Source organism: Schistocerca serialis, chromosome 7 (genome assembly GCF_023864345.2).
Source record: "Schistocerca serialis cubense isolate TAMUIC-IGC-003099 chromosome 7, iqSchSeri2.2, whole genome shotgun sequence".
Taxonomy (NCBI): Eukaryota; Metazoa; Arthropoda; class Insecta; order Orthoptera; family Acrididae; genus Schistocerca; species Schistocerca serialis.
In genome coordinates this window covers 520,844,992-520,866,630 of record NC_064644.1, presented here as the reverse complement: position 1 = coordinate 520,866,630, position 21,639 = coordinate 520,844,992, and the positions used below count along the sequence as shown (strand labels likewise).

At 40.4% G+C, this 21,639-nt stretch overlaps 1 protein-coding gene across 1 annotated transcript in view; it reads left to right on the top strand.

The window, feature by feature from the left end:
• LOC126412199 (cyclic AMP-responsive element-binding protein 3-like protein 1) overlaps positions 1 to 2,173 on the top strand; it is a 73,690-nt gene extending 71,517 nt beyond the window's left edge. The window contains exon 6 of the mRNA XM_050081681.1: positions 646 to 2,173. Coding sequence (XP_049937638.1) covers positions 646 to 1,004 — 359 coding nt within the window. The 3' untranslated portion in view covers positions 1,005 to 2,173. The remainder of the gene's footprint in view (positions 1 to 645) is intronic.
• Positions 2,174 to 21,639: the final 19,466 nt, after the last annotated feature.

The following is a 21,639-nucleotide window of genomic DNA, read 5'->3' as shown; positions in this document are numbered from 1 at the left end:
CCACATCCTCACTACAGGTTACTCTCTCTCGTCTTGGTATCTGAGTGACCTACCCTTCCTTTTCGATATTCCCCAACTTATTCATCTCACCTTTCAGATAAAGGTAAGTACTGGCGTGTTTCGTATGTTCTGTCTTTAATGGTTCACTATTGAGGAATCTCTCTCTGTTTCTGAAGAAAAGGTTTATTTCAAAACAAGATTTATCATTTGTGCGTGAACTGCTGTTGATATTTTGCAGTCAGATAGCAAATATATTTTAAAAAACTCATTTTACAATATTTGCTGTATATTGTCTTAGAATTCATAAAGCTTTTGATGGTTCAGTGCAGACATAAACTTTTTAAATCTGTAATATCATTCTGAAGATGAAAGTTCATTGCCACAGTCATGTAGATATGTAAAATAGTGGTCTAAATGGACTCTCATTTTTATTATTTCATTTAGAATATTTTCTTACTGTGTCACAAACCGAAAAGAAATGTTGTTGTGTATTGATGCCAGAGTAGAACAAAAAGTTGTAAGAGTTTCTCATTGTACCGCCAATTTTAAATCACCTGAAAGCTGACATAGGAAATTTATTGTCAATTTATGCGTAGAGATTTGTGCATCCTGTCTTTGAAATGATATGAATGATTGCCTTCACAGGTCGATCAAGAACTCTTCTCCAGACATCAGGTTTACAGGATGAACAACTCAGCACTGATGCAGCAGATACTGTCTCCAATAACAGAGAAACTTCCCAGATGGAAGACCATGACTATGAACCTCCAGCTGCCAAGCGTGCCCGATCATTTCTTTTCCGTGAAAATGATTTACCACGTGATTTATTAGCAGATAAAGTTGACAACATGATGACTTCTTTGGATGACTCTTGGTCTTCGTCCTTTACCCAAAATTTGAAGATTGGAGAAAAACTGGAAGAGATTGTGGAAGATGTGAAAGTAAATGTAACAGATGCTGGTGGCACAAGGACTGTTCTTCTACAAGTACCCCAAGAACAGTAATATTTATATCAGAAAATAGTTACATATTTCTGTAATTCAGATATATGTGATGTTAAAATGTAGGTGCAGGACACCAAGATAGTATTGTGAGTTCAGGTCATATGTTAATCCATAACTTTAAAAAACCACTGCCCATTGTCAGCAGTGTCTATTAGTTTAGTAATTGGATTTTTCTCTATGGACTTTCAAACTTCGGTGGTCAGGCAACAAACTTCGTACATTGAGTGGGTTACTATCATAATTGGTAAGGAAATTAAGTGGCATTATGTGACACATCAAACTTTCTTTGCCTGTAGCAGATGCTGCTGCATAAACTAGTCTGTTGTGCTTTTATTAGGATGTTAAAAATTTCTGAGGTGATTTGAGGATTAGAAAGTTTATTGTAAACTGAAGGTATGTTGTGAATTGCACAAAATAACTTCAAAATGAAGGAAGTGATGAAATAGTGAAGTTGTAATTTTATTAATACAACTATAAATGGTTTCTTTTGTTTGCAGAAGCATAAATGTAATGCTATTCTAAGATAGAAAAAGACTTGACTGTTGTGAAATTTCCCATAGATTGGGTTTTAGCTATAAATAGTATTTCAGTTAGCAATACATATATTTAAGTGAATACAGTTCACAGATATGCTGAATTGTGCAACTCAGAATTGTGGCCTGTGTAGAAAAAACTCCCACAAATTCCCTGGACATTTCCATTGCAGAATCATGATAGGGTTTCTGTATTATTAAAACTGTATTTATATTTTGTCAGTGTCTGCAAATATATGTATTATAATGTGTATTTGTGCATATATTTTAGAAAGAGAAAGAGAGAGTGAGTGAGTTCCTTTTTTTATGACTATAATATTTTTCTATTGGAGTTTTTGTATGTATCTACATCATTTATTGAATCCATGTACTAACATGTGTGTGAATTTAATAAGTATGTGCTAATTCTAGTAATGTGGGAATTTTTATTGCATGTAGTTGCATATTTAATAGATGGAACATACTATTTCCATAAGTTCAGGTAAAAACATACAAATTGTGACCAGTGACTAAGTCTTCATTTCCATGTGGGAGTTCTGCTGCCACCTTGACCACATACTTATTCTCATATTGGCTAAATAATCAGCTGCTTTTCAGATATGTATTACCATATGAAATAAAATACCTGTACATTAACTTTGCTTATTCATTAGTTGCTACTTAAAACACTAGACTTCAGTTTCTCAATATACAAAATATGTTTTAAATAGCAAGAAGGGCACATGAAGGTTTTGATAACATTTCCATAAATTGTGCGTGAAATGAACCAGTGTTTCATCTGAGGTAAATATGCAAGAAGCCGGGAATAGAGAAGGAAATATAGAATAGCAGAAGAATAAGAATATACTATCGGGAACAGTTCTCTCTGACACTGTAATTCTGTCAGAGATAACAAAGGACTTGGAAGAGCAGGTGAACAGAATGGATAGAGTCTTGAAAAGAACTGTTAATCACCTGAAGCCAAGTTCCACTTCTGTACAAGGCTACAATGCAAATAAATACCTTCAGAAAAGCCTTCGAAACACTTGTATTCTATGTTAACAAATTACTTGTTTTCAGAAATGCTTTCCTTGCTATTGGCAGTCTACATTTTGTATCCTTTGTACTTTGGCCATCATCAGGTATTTTGCTGTCCATTACATGTATGTATGTATGTATGTATGTATGTATGTATGTTATAAGATGAGCACCAAAAAAAAGTAAAACAAGCTTAATGGAATGCAGTCAAATAAGGTGATTTGAGGGGAATTAGATTAGAGGATGAGACACTAAAAGTAGTAGATGAGTTTTGCTGTTTGGTTAGCAAAATACCTGATGATGGCCAAAGTACAAAGGATACAAAATTCAGACTTCCTGTTGCAAGGAAAGCATTTCTGAAAACAAGTAATTTGTTAACATAGAATATAAGTGTTTGGAAGGCTTTTCTGAAGGTATTTGTCTGCAGTGTAGAGTGTAGTCTTGTACAGAAGCGGAACTTGGCTTCGGGTGATAAGCAGTTCAGACAAGAGAACAGAAGATTTTGAAATGTAAGAAGCATGCTGAAGATTAGATGAGTAGGTTGTGTAAATAATGATGAGGTAATGAATTGAACTGAAGACAAAATGAATTTATGGCACAACTTTACTAAAAGAAGGGATTGGGTGATAGAACATATTCTGAGCCATCCAGGAATTATTAGTTTGCAATTTGATGTTGGTAGGAAATGGTGGGGGGGGGGGGGGGGGGGGAGTTGTAGAGGGAAAAACAAGGGATTAATATAGTAAGCAGTTGTGTAGTTTGTAGTAGTTATTCAGAGATGCAGAGGCTTGCACTTGACAGAGTAACGTTGAGAGCTGCATCAAACCAGTCTTTGATCTGAAGACCACAACAATTCTCCCAGCCGCATATTATATGAAGAAAGGCAAAGCATATGGAGATGAATAAGAAAACAGTGTCAAGGACAGGAAGGTCAAGGATGGAAAAAGAGAATCTATAAGTAATAGTGATGTGTGTAAGTGGACTAAAAATATGATTAGTGTTGTGGTAGGCAGAAAGAAATATGTTTAAGATTAGATCCTAATTCAGGACACATTTCAAAAAAGGTCTTAATTAAATATAATAAATACAAAACATCATTTTAATGTATTACAAAAGTTCATTCATTTACCCTTTATTAGTATCTTCTAAGATGGAATGTGGGCAGATTAACTGTATTTATCATTGCTGTGAATTTTCTTCAGCACATCTGTATTCTCCAACAGCATTGAAAAAATTCACCAGAAGTTTCATCACAATTCCCTCTAGTAATTAACATTGCTTTCATAGTTTCTACAGCAAGCTGTGTCTTGTCACTGGTCTATATATTCACATGGGAAAATACCCTGTCAGTAGCTGAATTAGTGCCAGGAAGGCAGACGAGAGACACTGTTACTTAAAATCTTAAAGCACATAAATTGCATCTCTCTTTTCCTTTTGAGTTCAAAGAACTAATGCCACTCAGTGGAGTGGGTACTCTATGGCAAGACTAGAATCTCTTTGTCAAGCAGTTTCACCAACATAACTAAAAGGGGCATGAAAGGGAAGCAGTGGTTGGGAAAGGAGTGAGACAGGGTTGTAGCCTCTCCCCGATGTTATTCAATCTGTATATTGAGCAAGCAGTAAAGGAAACAAAAGAAAAATTCGGAGTAGGTATTAAAATTCATGGAGAAGAAGTAAAAACTTTGAGGTTCGCCGATGACATTGTAATTCTGTCAGAGACAGCAAAGGACTTGGAAGAGCAGTTGAACGGAATGGACAGTGTCCTGAAAGGAGGATATAAGATGAACATCAACAAAAGCAAAACGAGGATAATGGAATGTAGTCAAATTAAATCGGGTGATGCTGAGGGGATTAGATTAGGAAATGAGACACTTAAAGTAGTAAAGGAGTTTTGCTATTTAGGGAGTAAAATAACTGAAGATGGTCGAAGTAGAGAGGATATAAAATGTAGACTGGCAATGGCAAGGAAAGCGTTTCTGAAGAAGAGAAATTTGTTAACATCGAGTATAGATTTAAGTGTCAGGAAGTCGTTTCTGAAAGTATTTGTATGGAGTGTAGCCATGTATGGAAGTGAAACATGGACGATAACCAGTTTGGACAAGAAGAGAATAGAAGCTTTCGAAATGTGGTGCTACAGAAGAATGCTGAAGATAAGGTGGGTAGATCACGTAACTAATGAGGAGGTATTGAATAGGATTGGGGAGAAGAGAAGTTTGTGGCACAACTTGACTAGAAGAAGGGATCGGTTGGTAGGACATGTTTTGAGGCATCAAGGGATCACAAATTTAGCATTGGAGGGCAGCGTGGAGGGTAAAAATCGTAGAGGGAGACCAAGAGATGAATACACTAAGCAGATTCAGAAGGATGTAGGTTGCAGTAGGTACTGGGAGATGAAGAAGCTTGCACAGGATAGAGTAGCATGGAGAGCTGCATCAAACCAGTCTCAGGACTGAAGACCACAACAACAACAACAACTAAAACTAATAATAATGTAAACCAATACAGGTGGAACAAATATATACTAAATTACTAAATCTGGGACTGTGTCTGGATTTACCTTTGAAAAAGTTCGGGGCAGAGCTACAAAAAATTGGGACTGATGGTGTGGTGTCGCAGAGCCTTGATTTATGCTTGTACGTGTGCATATACTGTGTGCCAGTGCTTACACTGTCTCATCTGGTGTTCTGTATACTCACGATTTCCGTAAATAATTCAGTCGCTGTTTGCAGTAGTCGACTGGACCTGCTATCAATTGCAGTATGCAGTGCTAATCATTCTTCTTCACTTACTAGTTATATGTAGCTGTAAGAAAGGCTGTTCTCTGACCAATGTCACCAATTCAACAAATACTCAGAAGTCAGTTTAACTTAAATATTCTTCAACATCATAAACAACATTTCACATTAACATCTTGCAGAACACCAGAGAAGTATCACAATAGCCAAAGCAGGCAATGTTCTCTATTTGATAGAGTGTCACCCAAGGCCCAAAGCAACATCATTTGATATCTCTGCACAGAGAAGCTAGTCACAAATTCTTGTCTGCAGCAGTATTCCATCCACCGAGCTCATATCTGGTGTGGCACCAGCATGGAATAAGGCGACACCGCATCACAGCAGGTGGCAGTCTTTTAACACCTGTTCTGCTCCCCAGGCATACAGCATCCATGGATTACTCCATCTCTCTACAGAATATACCTCACAGCGGATTGTCTAGTCTTTTTGCCTAAACTTATGCATTAAGAAATCTTCTGACATATTTTGTCAGCTGTTAGATCTTGAGTGTGCCATGCTATTTTCTACAAAATAACCTGTGACACTACAGTGATGCTAATGTCAATGAATTTGGTTGAGAACAAGGATCAAAGTAGGCAACTGAGAAGGGCTAGAGAAATTAATAAGCTATGGAAAGTATCACACAACCTCAAGGTAAAGGTAAAAGTGTCATTGAACCAAAAGTTGGTAGTACACTATAGAGCTTTACTAGGAATGGTGCTTTTGGAGTTGGCACACCAATGCCTTCTTCAAACCTTTGAACTAACTTACGCAGTTATAGGAGAACCTACAGTTCAATGTGGACTCCAAACTGAGGTGCAACTTCACATTTTTCACATTAACAAACATTTCCGGAGGTGAGAAAAGTGATAAGTAACAGGTAAGACCCGAAGAACTGATCGGATATTGAAAACCAGAGCTATGGGTCTGTATTCAGACAATTCACTGCTGAGCCATGAAGTCACATTTTCATAAGCTCAAAAAGTTTTCTTTTGAATGTGATGAAACTTGGGCAAAGTTTAGAACATAACATCAATAAAACATGGAGAGTCAATTCCAGGGAAAGAATTAATGTTAAAACTTAGAACATATATAAAACAGATGTGTCAGTTTAGTACAATGCCAATAAGAAAAATTGATTGCTTATTGTGTGAAGCTGCTCTCAGTGCAGCAGTGGCCTGGTGAGGATGATTGCAACAAGTAGCAGTGACACCTTCCTGGAACAACCAAAACATAGTCTCAAGGATTGAGATTTGGAGCTCATAGTACCGTGTTAAATTGACCGGAATGAAATACATTAATGTAGGAGACATGTATGCTTGAAATTGTCATTTTGTAGAATGAAATTGACATTATGTGTACTGGTATAAAAATGTACCTAAGCATTAAGAATGCCATCTGTACTTCGGTGACTTCACAGTATCACATGGAGAGACATGAAACTTTATACATCTACATAAAAATATACCAGCCCACACATACAGGTATTGCCTCATCTAAAATCATGCATTTCAGATGTATTTAAGGTATTAGATAATGACATTCGTCTGAAATATGTCTCCTATAACTTTGCACCTGAGAATGAGGGTTATTGATGTGCTGCCCTGTGGGATACTTACTGACTCAGTGAACACAACATATATGGGTAGCTACTAATGGTTCACATGTCATTGACTTCCAAAAACATTTAATATCAGATTTGTTTATCAGCTTGTACCAAAAATTCTATTGCAGCTTGTGAAAGATGACATGTGACTTCTGTAAAATCCTTTATTACTTAGAAGAAAAGTATATTGGGTTAGCATTGCAAACTATATAACAATTTTACAGTGAGCCTGGTAGGTGCAACATCTTCAGCTACCCAGAAAAATAAACGTGGGAAAACACACCCTGGTAAATGTGCACAGAATTGTAATTGATAAAGAAATATTTTTAATAAATTATTTACCTTCATTGGTACTACACTGAAAGACGCTATCAAAAGTATGTGAAAACATTAAGAACAAAGATGCAGCTCCTTATAGACTGTGGCAATGATGAAGTTAAAAATCCATGAGGCAGGCACTGAAGAGAAACGTGGTCATATTTGGCAATGATGTGATGTCTTTATGACTAGCAGCTCAGGCCTATTTTTGGATGTTGTCTGCAGCTATATGTGAGTTCGTCAGTATTTGGGGTTTTTATCTCTGACTTGGCCACATCATTAATTTAGCCATCGACAGCCAGTATACAGAAACTTCACTGTTTGTGGCAAGTTTTTGCTATCTATGTGGGTGAACTCAACAACTTCTTATAGAGCTGATGTCAAATATTATGTTATATTTTTGTACAATATGGTCGTGTATTTTTTGTTGACGAGTATAATGGTGTATGACCATAGTCTAACATTGTAGTCATGGCACTCCTGCTCATTTTTGTTATACACTGCGACAGCAGCCCCCTGCGGACAGAAAGCTGCATTTCTGAATACGATATCAGATGAGTGCAAATAGTATCACGGCTGTTGATATGTAATATAGTTTTACAATACAAAGTGTATATAGCACAATAAAAATCGGCATTAATTAAAATATGACACCGCATTTGTCGTTCTTTAGTTTCCAAAGGACTCTTGGAGGTATGAAATGTAACATTACAGATATTTGAGGAAGAATGTCATTTTCTTTTAAGATCAAAAAAGGCTAGTACACAGCAGAAAACCTGACCTTTTGTAGATATGTACTCAACACTGTGAAGTTTTCATCATTACACTTCCATTCAAATCAATGAACGTGAAACATAGAAAACTTCTATGGAATACAATACCTACCTTGTTTTGCATACCAAATAAACCACCACAACTGTAGCTGAAGCAAAAAATATGCAGGTATAATAATAAAACATCAAACGCACTAAATCTGTTTCCCAACACAAGGAACCAATTCCACAATATTGTTATTACATCTGAGCCACAAACAGCAAGAATGTTCAACTCATTTGTTTTGAAGGAAAATTAATTACATTTACAAAAATATTTGTGTATTAGAAAGTCAAGAAAAGTGTAACAATATGCAAATCATTAGACTCCACACAAAATTACTGTGTGTCAAAGAAAGTGCCTACCACAATAATAACAGGCAACAAAGAAAATACATGCCTGAAGTATGTGATCATATTCTGTTGCTCTCAGTGGAGTAAGCTGCAATTATACACACATCTGAAAGTATTTTGTACATGAATAAGTTGTAGCTTCTGTCAATGAATCAGTGAGATGGGCTGTTTTTTACATTTATTTCATGATTGTTCATATCTCTTGATGATTCACTAATGCCTGAACGCAAAAATATGACAATTACCTCATTAATTACCAGAAGTTGTAGAAGTATGAAATGGAATTTGGTTGCAATAGTTACATGTCTGTTGTTTGAAACAGATAAACAATATTTTATTCAAAATAATCTCAACTGCTATTTATACATTTCTCCCACCTCTCCAGCAAACTATGATGCCATGCAAAAAAAAAAAAAAAAACTGTTCTTTTGAAGTGAACCAGTCAGCGAGCCATTTTTGTACATTTACATCCGAACTAAAGTGACAGCGTGTCCCAGTGATGCGAATAATTGATAATCAGATGGAGCCAAGTCAGGAAAATAATCCACATGCCTTAGTATTTCCCAACTGAACACCTTGGTCATTTCTCTGACCCATTTTGGTGTGTGTGATGGGGCATTATCATGGAGCAATATGACTTTGTGTTGCCTTTTTCCATATTCCGGTCGTTTTTCATGTAATGCTCAATTTGAATCAATCATTTGCTGTTGGTAGCGATCAGTGTTAATGGTTTCACCAGATTTTAGCAGCTCATAATAGGTCACACTCTTCTGATCCCACCAAACACAGAGCATTGTTCTCTTTCCAAAGCGATTTGGTGTTGCAGGAGATGTCAATGGTTTGCCTGGATACACCCATGGTTTATGACGCTTAGGATTCTCAAAATATAACCATTTTCCATCACCTGTCACTATTCATAGGAGAAACAACTTTCTTTTGTATCTGGTGAGCAGCATTTAACAAGTAATCTTTTGATTTGCTTGCAGCCTTTCATTCGGTTCATGCGGAGCTCATTTTCCCACTTTCTGCATCTTTCCCACAGCTTTCAACTGAAGAGAAATGGCTTTCTGCATCACATTCAATTGTTCCATAAGTTCATGTAGAGTTTGAGTAGTGTCTTCACCCAATAAGGCCTGCAATTTGTTGCATTTGAACTTTTTTGGTGGTTTCCTGCACTCGTTTCTCACATAAAAATCACCACTTTAGAATTTTTTGAACCACTTAAAACACTGTGTTTTCCCAAGAGCATGTTCACTGAAAGCTTTGACAAGCATTCAATGTCATTCTGCAGCAGGTTTCTTCAAATGATAACAGAAAACCAGTGCTGCCTGCAAATCGTAGTTTGTAGGCACAAAGCTCGACATGTTTACAGGTTTGAAACAGAAACCGATGTATGGAGCTTGGGTTACTGTATGTTGATATTCGTTGTCAGCTGTTACATAAAGCAGATGGCGCTGCAGACACGGTCTCTCAGGCCCTACACTGAAGGCTAGTGCCATATATAGGGAAATTTTTCACTTCTACACCTGGTAAGTAGAAAAATAATTAAAAACAAACATTACTTTTACAGCTGGATTTTTTTGCCTATAGGGGCACTAGGGCCATTCCAACTGTAGGACTGTAAAAACTTCAACAGCAGCGAGTGTCGCAACTGTGTGTTAGACTGCAGTATGACTTTGTTTAGAACATGGTGTGACTCGAAATTCTCAGTGAGGTGTGGTATTAGAGGTATTTTTATCATAAATACAAAAAAGATGATTCCCCTTGAAAGTGTGACAATGTCAACAATCAATATTTTAATGTTCATACTTACTGCTAGTCTGAGTGCGGACTCTCCATATCGAAATGTCTGTTGTAGCTGGCCACATTTTTCATGTTGTTGTTTTTGTACATTTTGCACAATTAAAAACTCAAATTTTACATGAAGATTTGTTCTGCTTCTTCACAGAATGACAGACTTGATTGTCAGTTATTCTCTGTGCTGGACACATTTTTCAGCAGTACATTTTGTTAGCTGTGAAATGGTTGCTATGGCAATTACACAATTTTGTGAGGAGAGCGCTGATGAACCCACCCCGTGCAGACACTTTTCATTAGAAATTATCTGTGATACAATGGTGTGAAATATTTGCAGTTTTCTCAGTTTGTTACTAAGGTGAATAGATTAGCCATTATGGAGTATCAAATGCATTTTATCACCACCTACAGATTCCAAATGATTTAGCCTACATATGTTTACTATAATACTGTAGATGATCACAGGAAATATGCTTCATGAGTATTTCGTTCATTATAAAACCATTAATTTCATCTAATATTTTCCCTAACAGATGGGGAGATCTGTTCGGGTATTAATTCAGAACCCAGTTTGTGGAATATTTTTTTCCATTTTCCCTTCAAGGTCTCTCTAAATTTTTTCGTTTCCTTTCATTGGGGTTTGTTTCATACACATACACAGGAGCAGTCGAGATCACTGACTCGCTGGAGGAACTTGGGACTGGTCCTTGACAGTGTACATGAATGAGGTCTTCAGCTAGTGAGGTGAAGTATTCATTGAATTTTTCCACAACTGAATTTGGGTCTGTGACTCTTGAGCCTTCTAGTGTTCATGATACAATCTTTTTCTTTGGCACTGAACTACAAATATGTTTCTTTATAACTCTCCCCATGGATCTCATTTTGTTTGACGAGTTTCTTAAAAAGTGTCATTCCACATAATTTTTGGCTCTTTGACTGCTCTACCATAGATTCTTTTGTAGGCTTTTGAATAATCGGCTAATTCTTGGGCTACTCTATATTTCTTACAACAGTACTGCAGAAATCTGTTTCTCTCACTCGAAATTTTTATGCCTTTAGTTATCCATTGCTTATGATTGTTAGGTTTTACTGTTTTTACAACGTTTGGAAATGCTACATTAAAATAGTGAATAAAGATGCTCTGAAAACTCGTGTACATGATATCAACATTATATTGAGTGGCGATGCTTTCCGTTTTCCTTCGCCATTAAGAGATTAAAAATTCTAATCTTATCTTTAGAAACAGTTCTTTTTTCAACTACTTTTCTGGAACTGCTACTGCTTGTTGGTATTTCTATACACAGCAGCTGTGCCTCATAGATCTGTAATTTGTCACTGAGATGAATATTTGTCAATAATGGAGTTTGTGCATTCTGTTAATCTTGTTGGGCAGTGTATTGTGGGGACCATATTGAATGTGTTGGTCATATTTATCAAAGCATCTCTGGTGCTGCTGTCTTTTGAAAAATCAATATTGAAATTCCCACAAAGCACTATCTTCATATTTAGTGTACTGATCATGTTCAGCGGAACCTCTAGTTTATTCATGAAGACTGACAGGTTTCCACTGTAGTTCAGTCACGTGCATTTCGTATACAATCAAGGATAGATCGCATGTGGAAACTGCACTGGCATGTAGTAGTTGTGCTGATTATTTTATTCTAGAAACCGGATTATATGCATTTGCATGTTGCATATTTGACTCCTTTTCATCGGTTACTGCATATTTTAACTAAAAACCATTGACGATGCATATCTTTGCCCTGTGTTTACAATATTTAAAATATTTAGACGGGCGGTATATACCTCTATCTAGTTTTGATGTGTCTCCAACTAACCGCAACTTACAACTGCGTGCAATCGCTAAGCAAGAGGCCACTGCCTAACGAAACCATTAAGCCTCGTTTACACGACAGTGGGTTGCGCCCCTCGTTACGTGCAATGATGTGCACGCAAGTCGTTTCATATATGACTGTAGACACGGCGACACAGAATACACTTCAGTTCTGTGGTTTATGGGTCCCTGAGTCGTGTCTGAAATGAAAGTTGTGGCAGCTGCAAGTCGCAAGAGTTGTAATGGAGTTAAAACTTGGGCACTTATGCAGTTTAGCAGGTACGGAAAAAATTTATCAATTTTTTTCAAAATTTGATCGATTATAGTCAAATTTGATACGCTGATTACGAATACGATATTTATTTTCGCCCCAGTCAATTATTTGCATCAAAAAAATTGTTTTAAATTTTTTTGCGCGGCGCTGCCGATGACGCAACATTGCGTAATACACTAACTAATCAGTATTTTCAAATCATAGGCGGCCGCTGCCGCGGCCGCATTCCAAAAAAAAAAACTCCCAACCTAACCTCAAGTGGGCTACGCTACAGATCACTTTATTTATGAAAATACAAAGTACAATCACCAACAAACTTTACATATTCACCCACAAAGCTCTCCAAGCCAGATACATTTGGAATGAAAAATTTTTTCCGTACCTGCTAAACTGCATAAATTGATCTGTAGCGTAGCCCACTTGAGGTTAGGTTGGGAGTTTTTTTCTTTTTTTTGGAATGCGGCCGCGGCAGCGGCCGCCTATGATTTGAAAATACTGATTAGTTAGTGTATTACGCAATGTTGCGTCATCGGCAGCGCCGCGCTTATCGGGCAGAAGATATCGCCGACGGTCAAGGGAAAATGAAAATGGATGTTATATTCGAAATCAGCGCATCAGAATTCACTATATCGACAAAATATTGAAAAATAAAAAAATTTTAAAAAATTTAAAACAATTTTTTTGATGCAAATAATTGACTGGGGCGAAAATAATTATCGTATTCGTAATCAGCGTATCAAATTTGACTATAATCGATCAAATTTTGAAAAAAAATGAAAAATTTTTTCCGTACCTGCTAAACTGCATAAGTGCCAAAACTTGTTGCGTGGAATCGCTACATTAGGGGGAAACCATAAATAAAGAAAAAACGTGTTTCGATTCGTGACTGGATGAAGAAAAGACGTCAGCTCGGCTGCTCAGCATCCTTGCTGAAATAATTTATAACAGAAGATCCAAGAAGTTGTTTTAATTATCTTAAAGAATGTCACCAGAACTGTTCACGTTTCTTCTAAACAGAGTTAATTATGCGATAAGAATAAAGGTCCTGTAATACACTGTCGCCAGAACTGAAATTACATATCATATTGCGTGCATAATCGAAAACACTCGGCATAAACTACTCCCTTGAAGAGAGAGCCTTCCCTCCTGTCAACAATACTCCTTAACAAACAGTTGGCCAACTCGAACGATGGGATTTTAATCTTGTAGACGAGAGCATTGCCACAGCTACAATTACACTTTCTTGTATTTTTCGTAATTCATTTGCATATGTGCTTCTAACTCAATAAATTTTGCCCTGCAGCTCAGATATTGTCAAACCATCTATGTAATGAGCGCACAAGACGGTCTCAGCGGCAGTAATATGTTGCTTATTTTTGTAATCAGCATCACTGAAATCCCACAAACACCAATGCATAGCATAGATATCCAAAAAGCGAACATTATTCTCCGTTCCCCACTTCATATTTCAGTTTGTCTACACTTTACGAACACACGTAACCTCAAAACTCGTGCAGCTAGCGTCGCCAAAGCTCGAACACGCCAAAGAGTGTCTACTGACTCTACTCACTACTGTCTAGGTTTATCAACGAGTTGCGCAAACGCGCGGCGCGCTTGCGCAATAGCTGGCAGTGTTGCCAATATAGCGACTTTATCGCTAGAAATGGCAACTTTTGCCTTCGTCTTAGCGACAAAAAACAAAGAAAACACTTTTTAGTGACAAAAATTATTTAGCTACTATCTGGCGACTTTTGCACTACTGACGACTTTTGAAGTGCATATCAAAACTATTTTGGGCCAGTATTTACATTAACAAAACTAAGGCTTTAACGATAGAATGGGTACTACACTGACTTTGTTCTACATTTACTAAGTTAAATTAAGTTCTTAGCAGATCATGTAGCATTGTTCAGCATTTAGTAAACCTGAATGTGGGAATTGCCTACAGAATAAGAAAACCTTGACTATGGAACAATTCATTATTCATTACCCACTAGCCTGTTATCGTCGATAGTGTATCGATCTATAATTCTTCAACTTTTGAACTCCCTTTATTTTTCGAATTGACAAAAAACATACGTAATATTAAGTATAATAAAATCATTTCTGTCCAGCAACCTGTAATTTTTCGAAATGTTAACTCGTAGTCAAATTATTACCACATGCACAGTGGTGACGCAAGAACAATTCGGTGGGGGTATCTCATTCATTATTACTGTAGTGGCGTAGCAAGACAGCCACGCCACTCGGAGGTAGCCGAAAGGCACGCGTTAAGCTCATGCAGATTGGCGTGAGGTCTGGAACATTACAAGGAAATGAAAACTTAGAAAATGGACGCAGTTGCTGTAATACTTAACTTTAATCCACATTTGTAGAACATCTCTCTTGATGATACATGCTTCACATAATAAATATCAATTGAATACGGCGCCTTGCTAGGTCGTAGCAAATGGAGCTGAAGGCTATGCTAACTATCGTCTCGGCAAGTGAGAGCGTATTTGTCAGTGAACCGTTCCTTGCAAAGTCGGCTGTACAACTGGGGCGAGTGCCAGTACGTCTCTCTAGACCTGCCGTGTGGTAGCGCTCGGTCTGCAATTACTGACAGTGGCGACACGCGGGTCCGGCGTATACTAATGGACCGCGGCTGATTTAAAGGCTACAACCTAGCAAATGTGGTGTCTGGCGGTGACACCACATTCCTCCCCCGCAAATCGGCGTACGGTTGTGTCATAAGGCTTCCGCCCGCCGTGGGGAGGACCCCATGTTGACGTATGCGACGAGGCGGGGAGCCTAACAACAGGCGAGATTGTGCCACCCGCACCCGGCCATTCGGTCCGACGGGAGCTAGGAAACGTCTGAAAACCTAGTCCAGGGTGCACGTCAACATGCGGTGTATGCGCCCGTAGAGAGACAGGAGGGGCCGAAGGGTCGACCTCCATTGGGGCGGGGCAGCCGACGGGCGAAGACGACATCTGGTCCGGAGCGGCCAAGAGGTCCATGTCGGAGGACAGCTGGTCACGGGAAGCGATCGGCGGCGGGTGACCCAGGGAGTCGCTTAGCGGCTGTAGCGAAGCGTCCACTGCGGGCGTCGCCAGCGGGAGAACAGGCGGCGGCGGCGGCGGCGGCGGTGGCGGCGGCGGCGCGTCGCCATGGGGCAAAATGGAAGGCAGCGTCGGTAACAACTGGGGATGAGGCGAGCCAGTAGATGGGTCCCCAGGGCGCTGACCGGACGGCACCATCGCTGAAAGCAGACGGGGAGCGGCAGAACCCGTGTGACGACAGAGGCGCAGCTGATTGAGATGCCGACACACCTCACCAGAGGCCCCCAAAATCAAGTACATAGTGCGGCCGAGGCAGCGAAGAATGCGCCCTGCGAGCCAACGCCGTGAACCTCGATAGTTGCGATAGTATACAACGTCGCCTGGAGCAAAAGCAGGCGTCTCCCGCTGCACAGGAACCTGATGCGGCGGATGTAGCAAAGACATCAAGGTTCGATGAGGATGACAGTGGAGCAACTCAGCCGGCGAGCGACCATCTCGGGGCTGAGAGCGATACAAGGACAAGAAGAGCAATAACGCGTCCTCCCGAGAATGCGACTCTTTCAACTTCTACATCTGTGACTTGAAAGTCCAGACCAATCGTTCAGCAGCACCGTTTGACTGAGGCGAAAACGGCGCGGATGTCAGATGTTGAACACCATAGGCCTTGCAGAATGGCTGAAATTCTGCGGACATGAATTGTGGGCCATTGTCGGAAACAATAGTCTGCGGAAGACCTTCAATGCAAAAGATAGCGGATAACACTTGGATGGTGGCAGATGACCTTGTGGAAGACATCCGGACAACAAAAGGAAAATTACTGAAAGAATCGACCACAACCAACCATCGAGCATTCCAAAATGGACCAGCAAAATCTATGTGCAAGCGTTGCCAAGGGGAAGCGGCTTTCGGTCATGCAAAGAATTTCCGCGGTGGTGCGAATTGTTGTTCGGCACACGCCATGCAAGAAGAGCACATATTCGTAATCGCAGCATCGATTCCGAACCAAGTACAGTGCTGACGAGCAAGTTGTTTCGTGCGCACTACACCCCACTGTCCTTGGTGGAGAAGCCGTAAGACAGAGGACTGTAACGAACGTGGGACCACGACCCGAGACTGATCATCATCAGAACGCAACAGCAAAACACCATGTCGAACAAAAAGTCTCTCCTTGTGAGCAAAAAATCGGCGAACCAATGGATCCTTGATCCGTGACTTTGACCAGGGCCATTGCATAGCAACAAAACGCAAAATGGTAGCAAGGACAGGGTCAGCAGCTGTGGTTGTAGCTACACGACGAAAATCAATCAGAAACGATTCGACCACGTCATCGGTTTCTGCATCAATGAACATGCAAGCAAGTTCGGAGGAATCGAATGCTCTATCCTCAGCAACCGGCAAACGGGACAACGCATCAGCGTTTCTGTGCTTAGCAGTGGACCGATACAAGATATCGTAGCGGTACTGCAAGAGGAAAATAGACCAGCGAATGAATTTCTGCGCTGTACGTGGAGGTACAGGCTTGTTCGGATGAAAAAGCGACGTAGAAATACAAGAAATCATGAAACTTTGTAACACCAAATACGAGAGCCAAAGCTTCTTTCTCTATCTGTGAATAATTTCTTTGTGCAGACGAGAGGAATTTGGATGCAAAGGCAATAGGGCGATCATGCAAACCATCTTTGTGCGCAAGCACAGCACCAATCCTGAAATCCGACGCATTTACCATCAACAAAAGGGGTTTCTGGGGATCGAATGGCTTAAGGCAAGGACTTGAAAGCAACGCCGATTTCAACTGGCGAAAGGCGCGTTCGCATTCCGTCGTCCAGACAAACGGAACACCTTTATGGCATAAGCGACGAAGCGGAGCTGAAATGAAAGAGGGTTTGCGCACATAGTAAATTTTTCCCAGCACACTCTGTTACTGCTTCAAAGTCCGCGGCGAAGGCAAGTCTTGTATGGCACGGAGGTGCTCTTGACTGGGATGTATACCTTGTGCATTGATTACATGTCCCAAATATGGTAAGTCACGAGCAAAAAACACACATTTGTCCTTCCGCAAGCGAAGACCATTTTGTCGCAAGACCTGAAATAATGTCCTGAGATTGTTCTTCCGTGTTTCCGGAGATCACTATATCGTCCAGATAGTTTGCTGCAGTAGGGACCGAGGCACAAACAGTTGGCAGATATTGCTGAAACAATGCAGGGGCGGATGCACACCCGAATGGCAGTCTTTTGAATCGGTACAAACCAAGATGTGTGTTAACCACCAAGACGCGCTGGGATTCGTCGTCCACTGGTATTTGCAAGTACGCATCTGCTAGGTCCAACTTCGAAAAATATTTACCCGGGCACAGTTTGTCAAAGAGATCTTCCGGGCGGGGTAAAGGATAAGTTGCAATCACTAATTGTGGATTCACCGTTGCCTTGAAGTCCACACAAAGTCTCAATTTTCCGGAAGGTTTTGGCAACACTACTAAGGGTGATGTCCAGAGAGAAGCCTGCACACGTTCAATCACACCTTGTGACTCCAAATCATTTAATGTTCTTGCGACCTCATCACGCAATGCGTGGGGAGCATTGCGCGCTCTGAATAATTTCGGTTGCGCGTTTACTTTCAGGTCCAAATGTGCTTTATAGTTCTTAGCGCAACCAAAGCCCGGTGCAAAAATATCTGCAAATTCTTCACATAGACTAGAAACACTGGCTGAAGGCACAGTCTGGTTCACTGATAGGACCTGATTGACTATGGACAAGTTAAACAACTGAAATAAATCTAAACCAAACAAGTTCACTGCAGAAGAAGAACGAAGTACGTAAAATGACAAGTTTTGTTTGTCCCTTGTATGTGGCAAGAAGGCTGCACTGTCCTAACACAGGGATATTCTGACCTGAATATGTAGTTAGCTTAACATGTGCGGCACGCAATGGAGGTGTGCCCAGCAGTTCGTACGTGTCTTTATTGATCAATGAAACTGCAGCTCTGGTATCGAGCTGGAATGGGATCACGTTGCCATGAATGTCCAAGTCTACAAAAAGTTTATTGTCCTGCTGACGACAAGAGCGACTGTCTCGTGCAATTTGAACAGACACTGGTACAGAATCACTTGCTAATTGACGTGATTTCCGGCGACGTCGATGCCAATTTTTGTGGGACGCACACAGTCACTTTTAGAGAGAGTGTCACTGGGCGGAGTGGAATTAACTACATGAATGTCCATGAGCGAAGGTTCACGAGCCTGAGTATTCTTGGTTCGATTCCGGCGCGAAGCAAAGGGCCTGGAATGGTTGGGAATGTCCGATCTGAGCTTTTTCTGGCAAACACTCTGAACATGTCCTTTTTTATTACAGAGAAAGCACATAGCCTGGCACGATGGGCAATTCTCACGTGAATGTCTAGAAGCACACCGCGGGCATGATTTTAGCACTGCATTTGCTGGCTGCTGTGGGACACATGGTTGAGAGCTGGGCGACAGCTGCGCGGACGAGTGCGAGGGCTGTTTACAGTTCCGTGCAGCGCGCCCGGCGGGCCGGTTAACGTGACACACGGCTGGCGAAGTTTCAAATGATTCCTGAGCAAAGTCAAGTGTGTCTTGCCTATCCAATATGTCTATCACTTGTTGAAGTGAGGGATTGACTAGTTTCAAAATCTGTTCTCTTATACGAACATCAGAAACGTTCTGTGCAATTGCATCAGGTACCATTGTATCTGAATTGGAGTCCACATTCACACTCAAAAGCACAATCCCTAGTAAGGCCTTGCAAAGTGGCAACCCACTCCCTATTAGTTTGACTGGCCGTACGTTTTGTACAACAGAACGTATACCTTTTGGCAACTACATTGACTGATTCCTTGAAATATGCATCTAATGCAGACAAAATTTCTTCTTAGGACAGACTTGCTAACGCGTCGGGGAAACAATTTCACTATCAGACGGTACGTCTGGACGCTGACACATGATAATAAGTGAGGCTGCCGCTCATTACCTTGAATTCTGTAGGCGGTGAGATGGAATCCAAATTGGCGTGACCACTCCGTGCCCGCATCTTGTGGTCGTGCGGTAGCGTTCTCGCTTCCCACGCCCTGGTTCGATTCCCGGTGGGGTCAGGGATTTTCTCTGCCTCGTGATGGCTGGGTGTTGTGTGATGTTCTTAGGTTAGTTAGGTTTAAGTAGTTCTAAGTTCTAGGGGACTGATGACCATAGATGTTAAGTCCCTTAGTGCTCAGAGCAATTTGAACCATTTTTTTTTTTTACCACTCCATCCAGCTTTCCATCGCCGCATCGAATTGATGAAAAGGTGGTGCAACTGCGTGTTGTGGCTGCGGTAGCGGTGGAGCGGCACGTTGACCCTGGACGAGCTGTCCAAGGGCATCCAATAACGCCTGCGTCTGCTGATTCTGCAAGCGATAAAATTCGGACAGTACATCTGGAGATTGTGGTGAAGCCATGACACAAGTAAATTAGTGCAATACGAACGCGAAATCCTCTTTTAAGCCTCGTCGCCAACTGTAGTGGCGTAGCAATACAGCCACGCCACTCGGAGGTAGCCGAAAGGCACGCATTAAGCTCACGCAGATTGGCGTGAGGTCTGGAACATTACAAGGAAATGAGAACTTAGAAAATGGACGCAGTTGCTGTAATACTTAACTTTAATCCACATTTGTAGAACATCTCTCTTGATGATACATGCTTCACATAATAAATATCAACTGAATATGGCGCCTTGCTAGGTCGTAGCAAATGGAGCTGAAGGCTATGCTAACTATCGTCTCGGCAAATGAGAGCGTATTTGTCAGTGAACCGTTCCTTGCAAAGTCGGCTGTACAACTGGGGCGAGTGCCAGTACGTCTCTCTAGACCTGCCGTGTGGTGGCGCTCGGTCTGCAATTACTGACAGTGGTGACACGCGGGTCCGGCGTATACTAATGGACCGCGGCCGATTTAAAGGCTACCACCTAGCAAGTGTGGTGTCTGGCGGTGACACCACAATTACGTTTTAAACAATGAACAATAGGACTGATATCGAGTTAGGTGAGTGAGCAGATTGTTTCATGATCTCTAGTTCGCCTGAGTTTTAATGTATTTTCAGTGATTATAAATTGGTGAAATGTATGTTGCGGTGGCTTGCATAATGGATTTACCGCAGAAGAAGAAGCAGTACGCTCAAAAATATCGGGATGCGTGGGAAGCAGAACCTGAATTCAATGGGTGGCTGAAACCAGTCGTTGGAGACTTATCCAAGGCAAGATGTTAAGTATGTGCAACAGAGTTTTATGCTAAATTGTGTGATATTAGAAAGCATTCGAAAACTATTAAGCATAAACAAAAAATTGATTTTAAAAAAACACAAACCACCTTACCTGTGAAAATTGTTCCGAAAACTACAGTTAGAATAGCAAGCAGAGCAGAAGGCGCCCTTTCTTTATGTATTGCTGAACATCGTTCTGTTTTAGCTGTAGATCATTTAGGAATACTGTGCAAGAAGGTGTTTTCTGGTGATGAGGGCACTAAAAACATGCAATTACATCGTACATAGTGCACTAACGTTATAACTGAAGTTTTGGCTCCATATTTTACACAATCATTGGCAAGATCTAGGTAACCAAAAATACAGTGTACTAATAGATGAATTCACAGATGTATCAATATCTAAAATGCTAGGTATCGTTATATGGTACTATAGTGTAAACAACCAAACCATTAGATCAGCATTTCTCAAACTCGCTGTAGTAGAACTGCAGATGCAAGAAATTTGGCTGCTGTTCTTGTGAATTCTTTGAAAGATCTCAGACTTCCAATCGCTAATATGGTAGGAATTGGCACAGATAATGCTTCTGCAATGGTTGGAATAAACCATGGGAATTTCGAACAACTCAAGAGAGAATATGGTTTGAAGCATTTGGTATCGATCCTTTGCATTTGTCACTCTCTTCAGCTTGCAGTTTCGCACGCCTTAGTGAATACTATACCTAGAAACATAGAGTTTCTTGTACAGGAAACCTACAATTGGTTCTCCATTTCACCCAAAAGAGAAGGAGAATATAAAAAGGAAAACAGCCACAAAAAATTTTGAAGGTATGTGCTACACGTTGGCTTTCAATTGAACCAGCAATACGCAGAATTCTGGAGCAGTGGGAAGAACTAAAGCTACATTTTTCACTTGCCATGGTTCAAGACAATTATTACACTGCCGATCTTTTGTACAAGATGTATTGTGATGGCTCAAATCATCTTTACATGTTTTACCTTAAACACGCATTAAAAGACGTAGAAATAG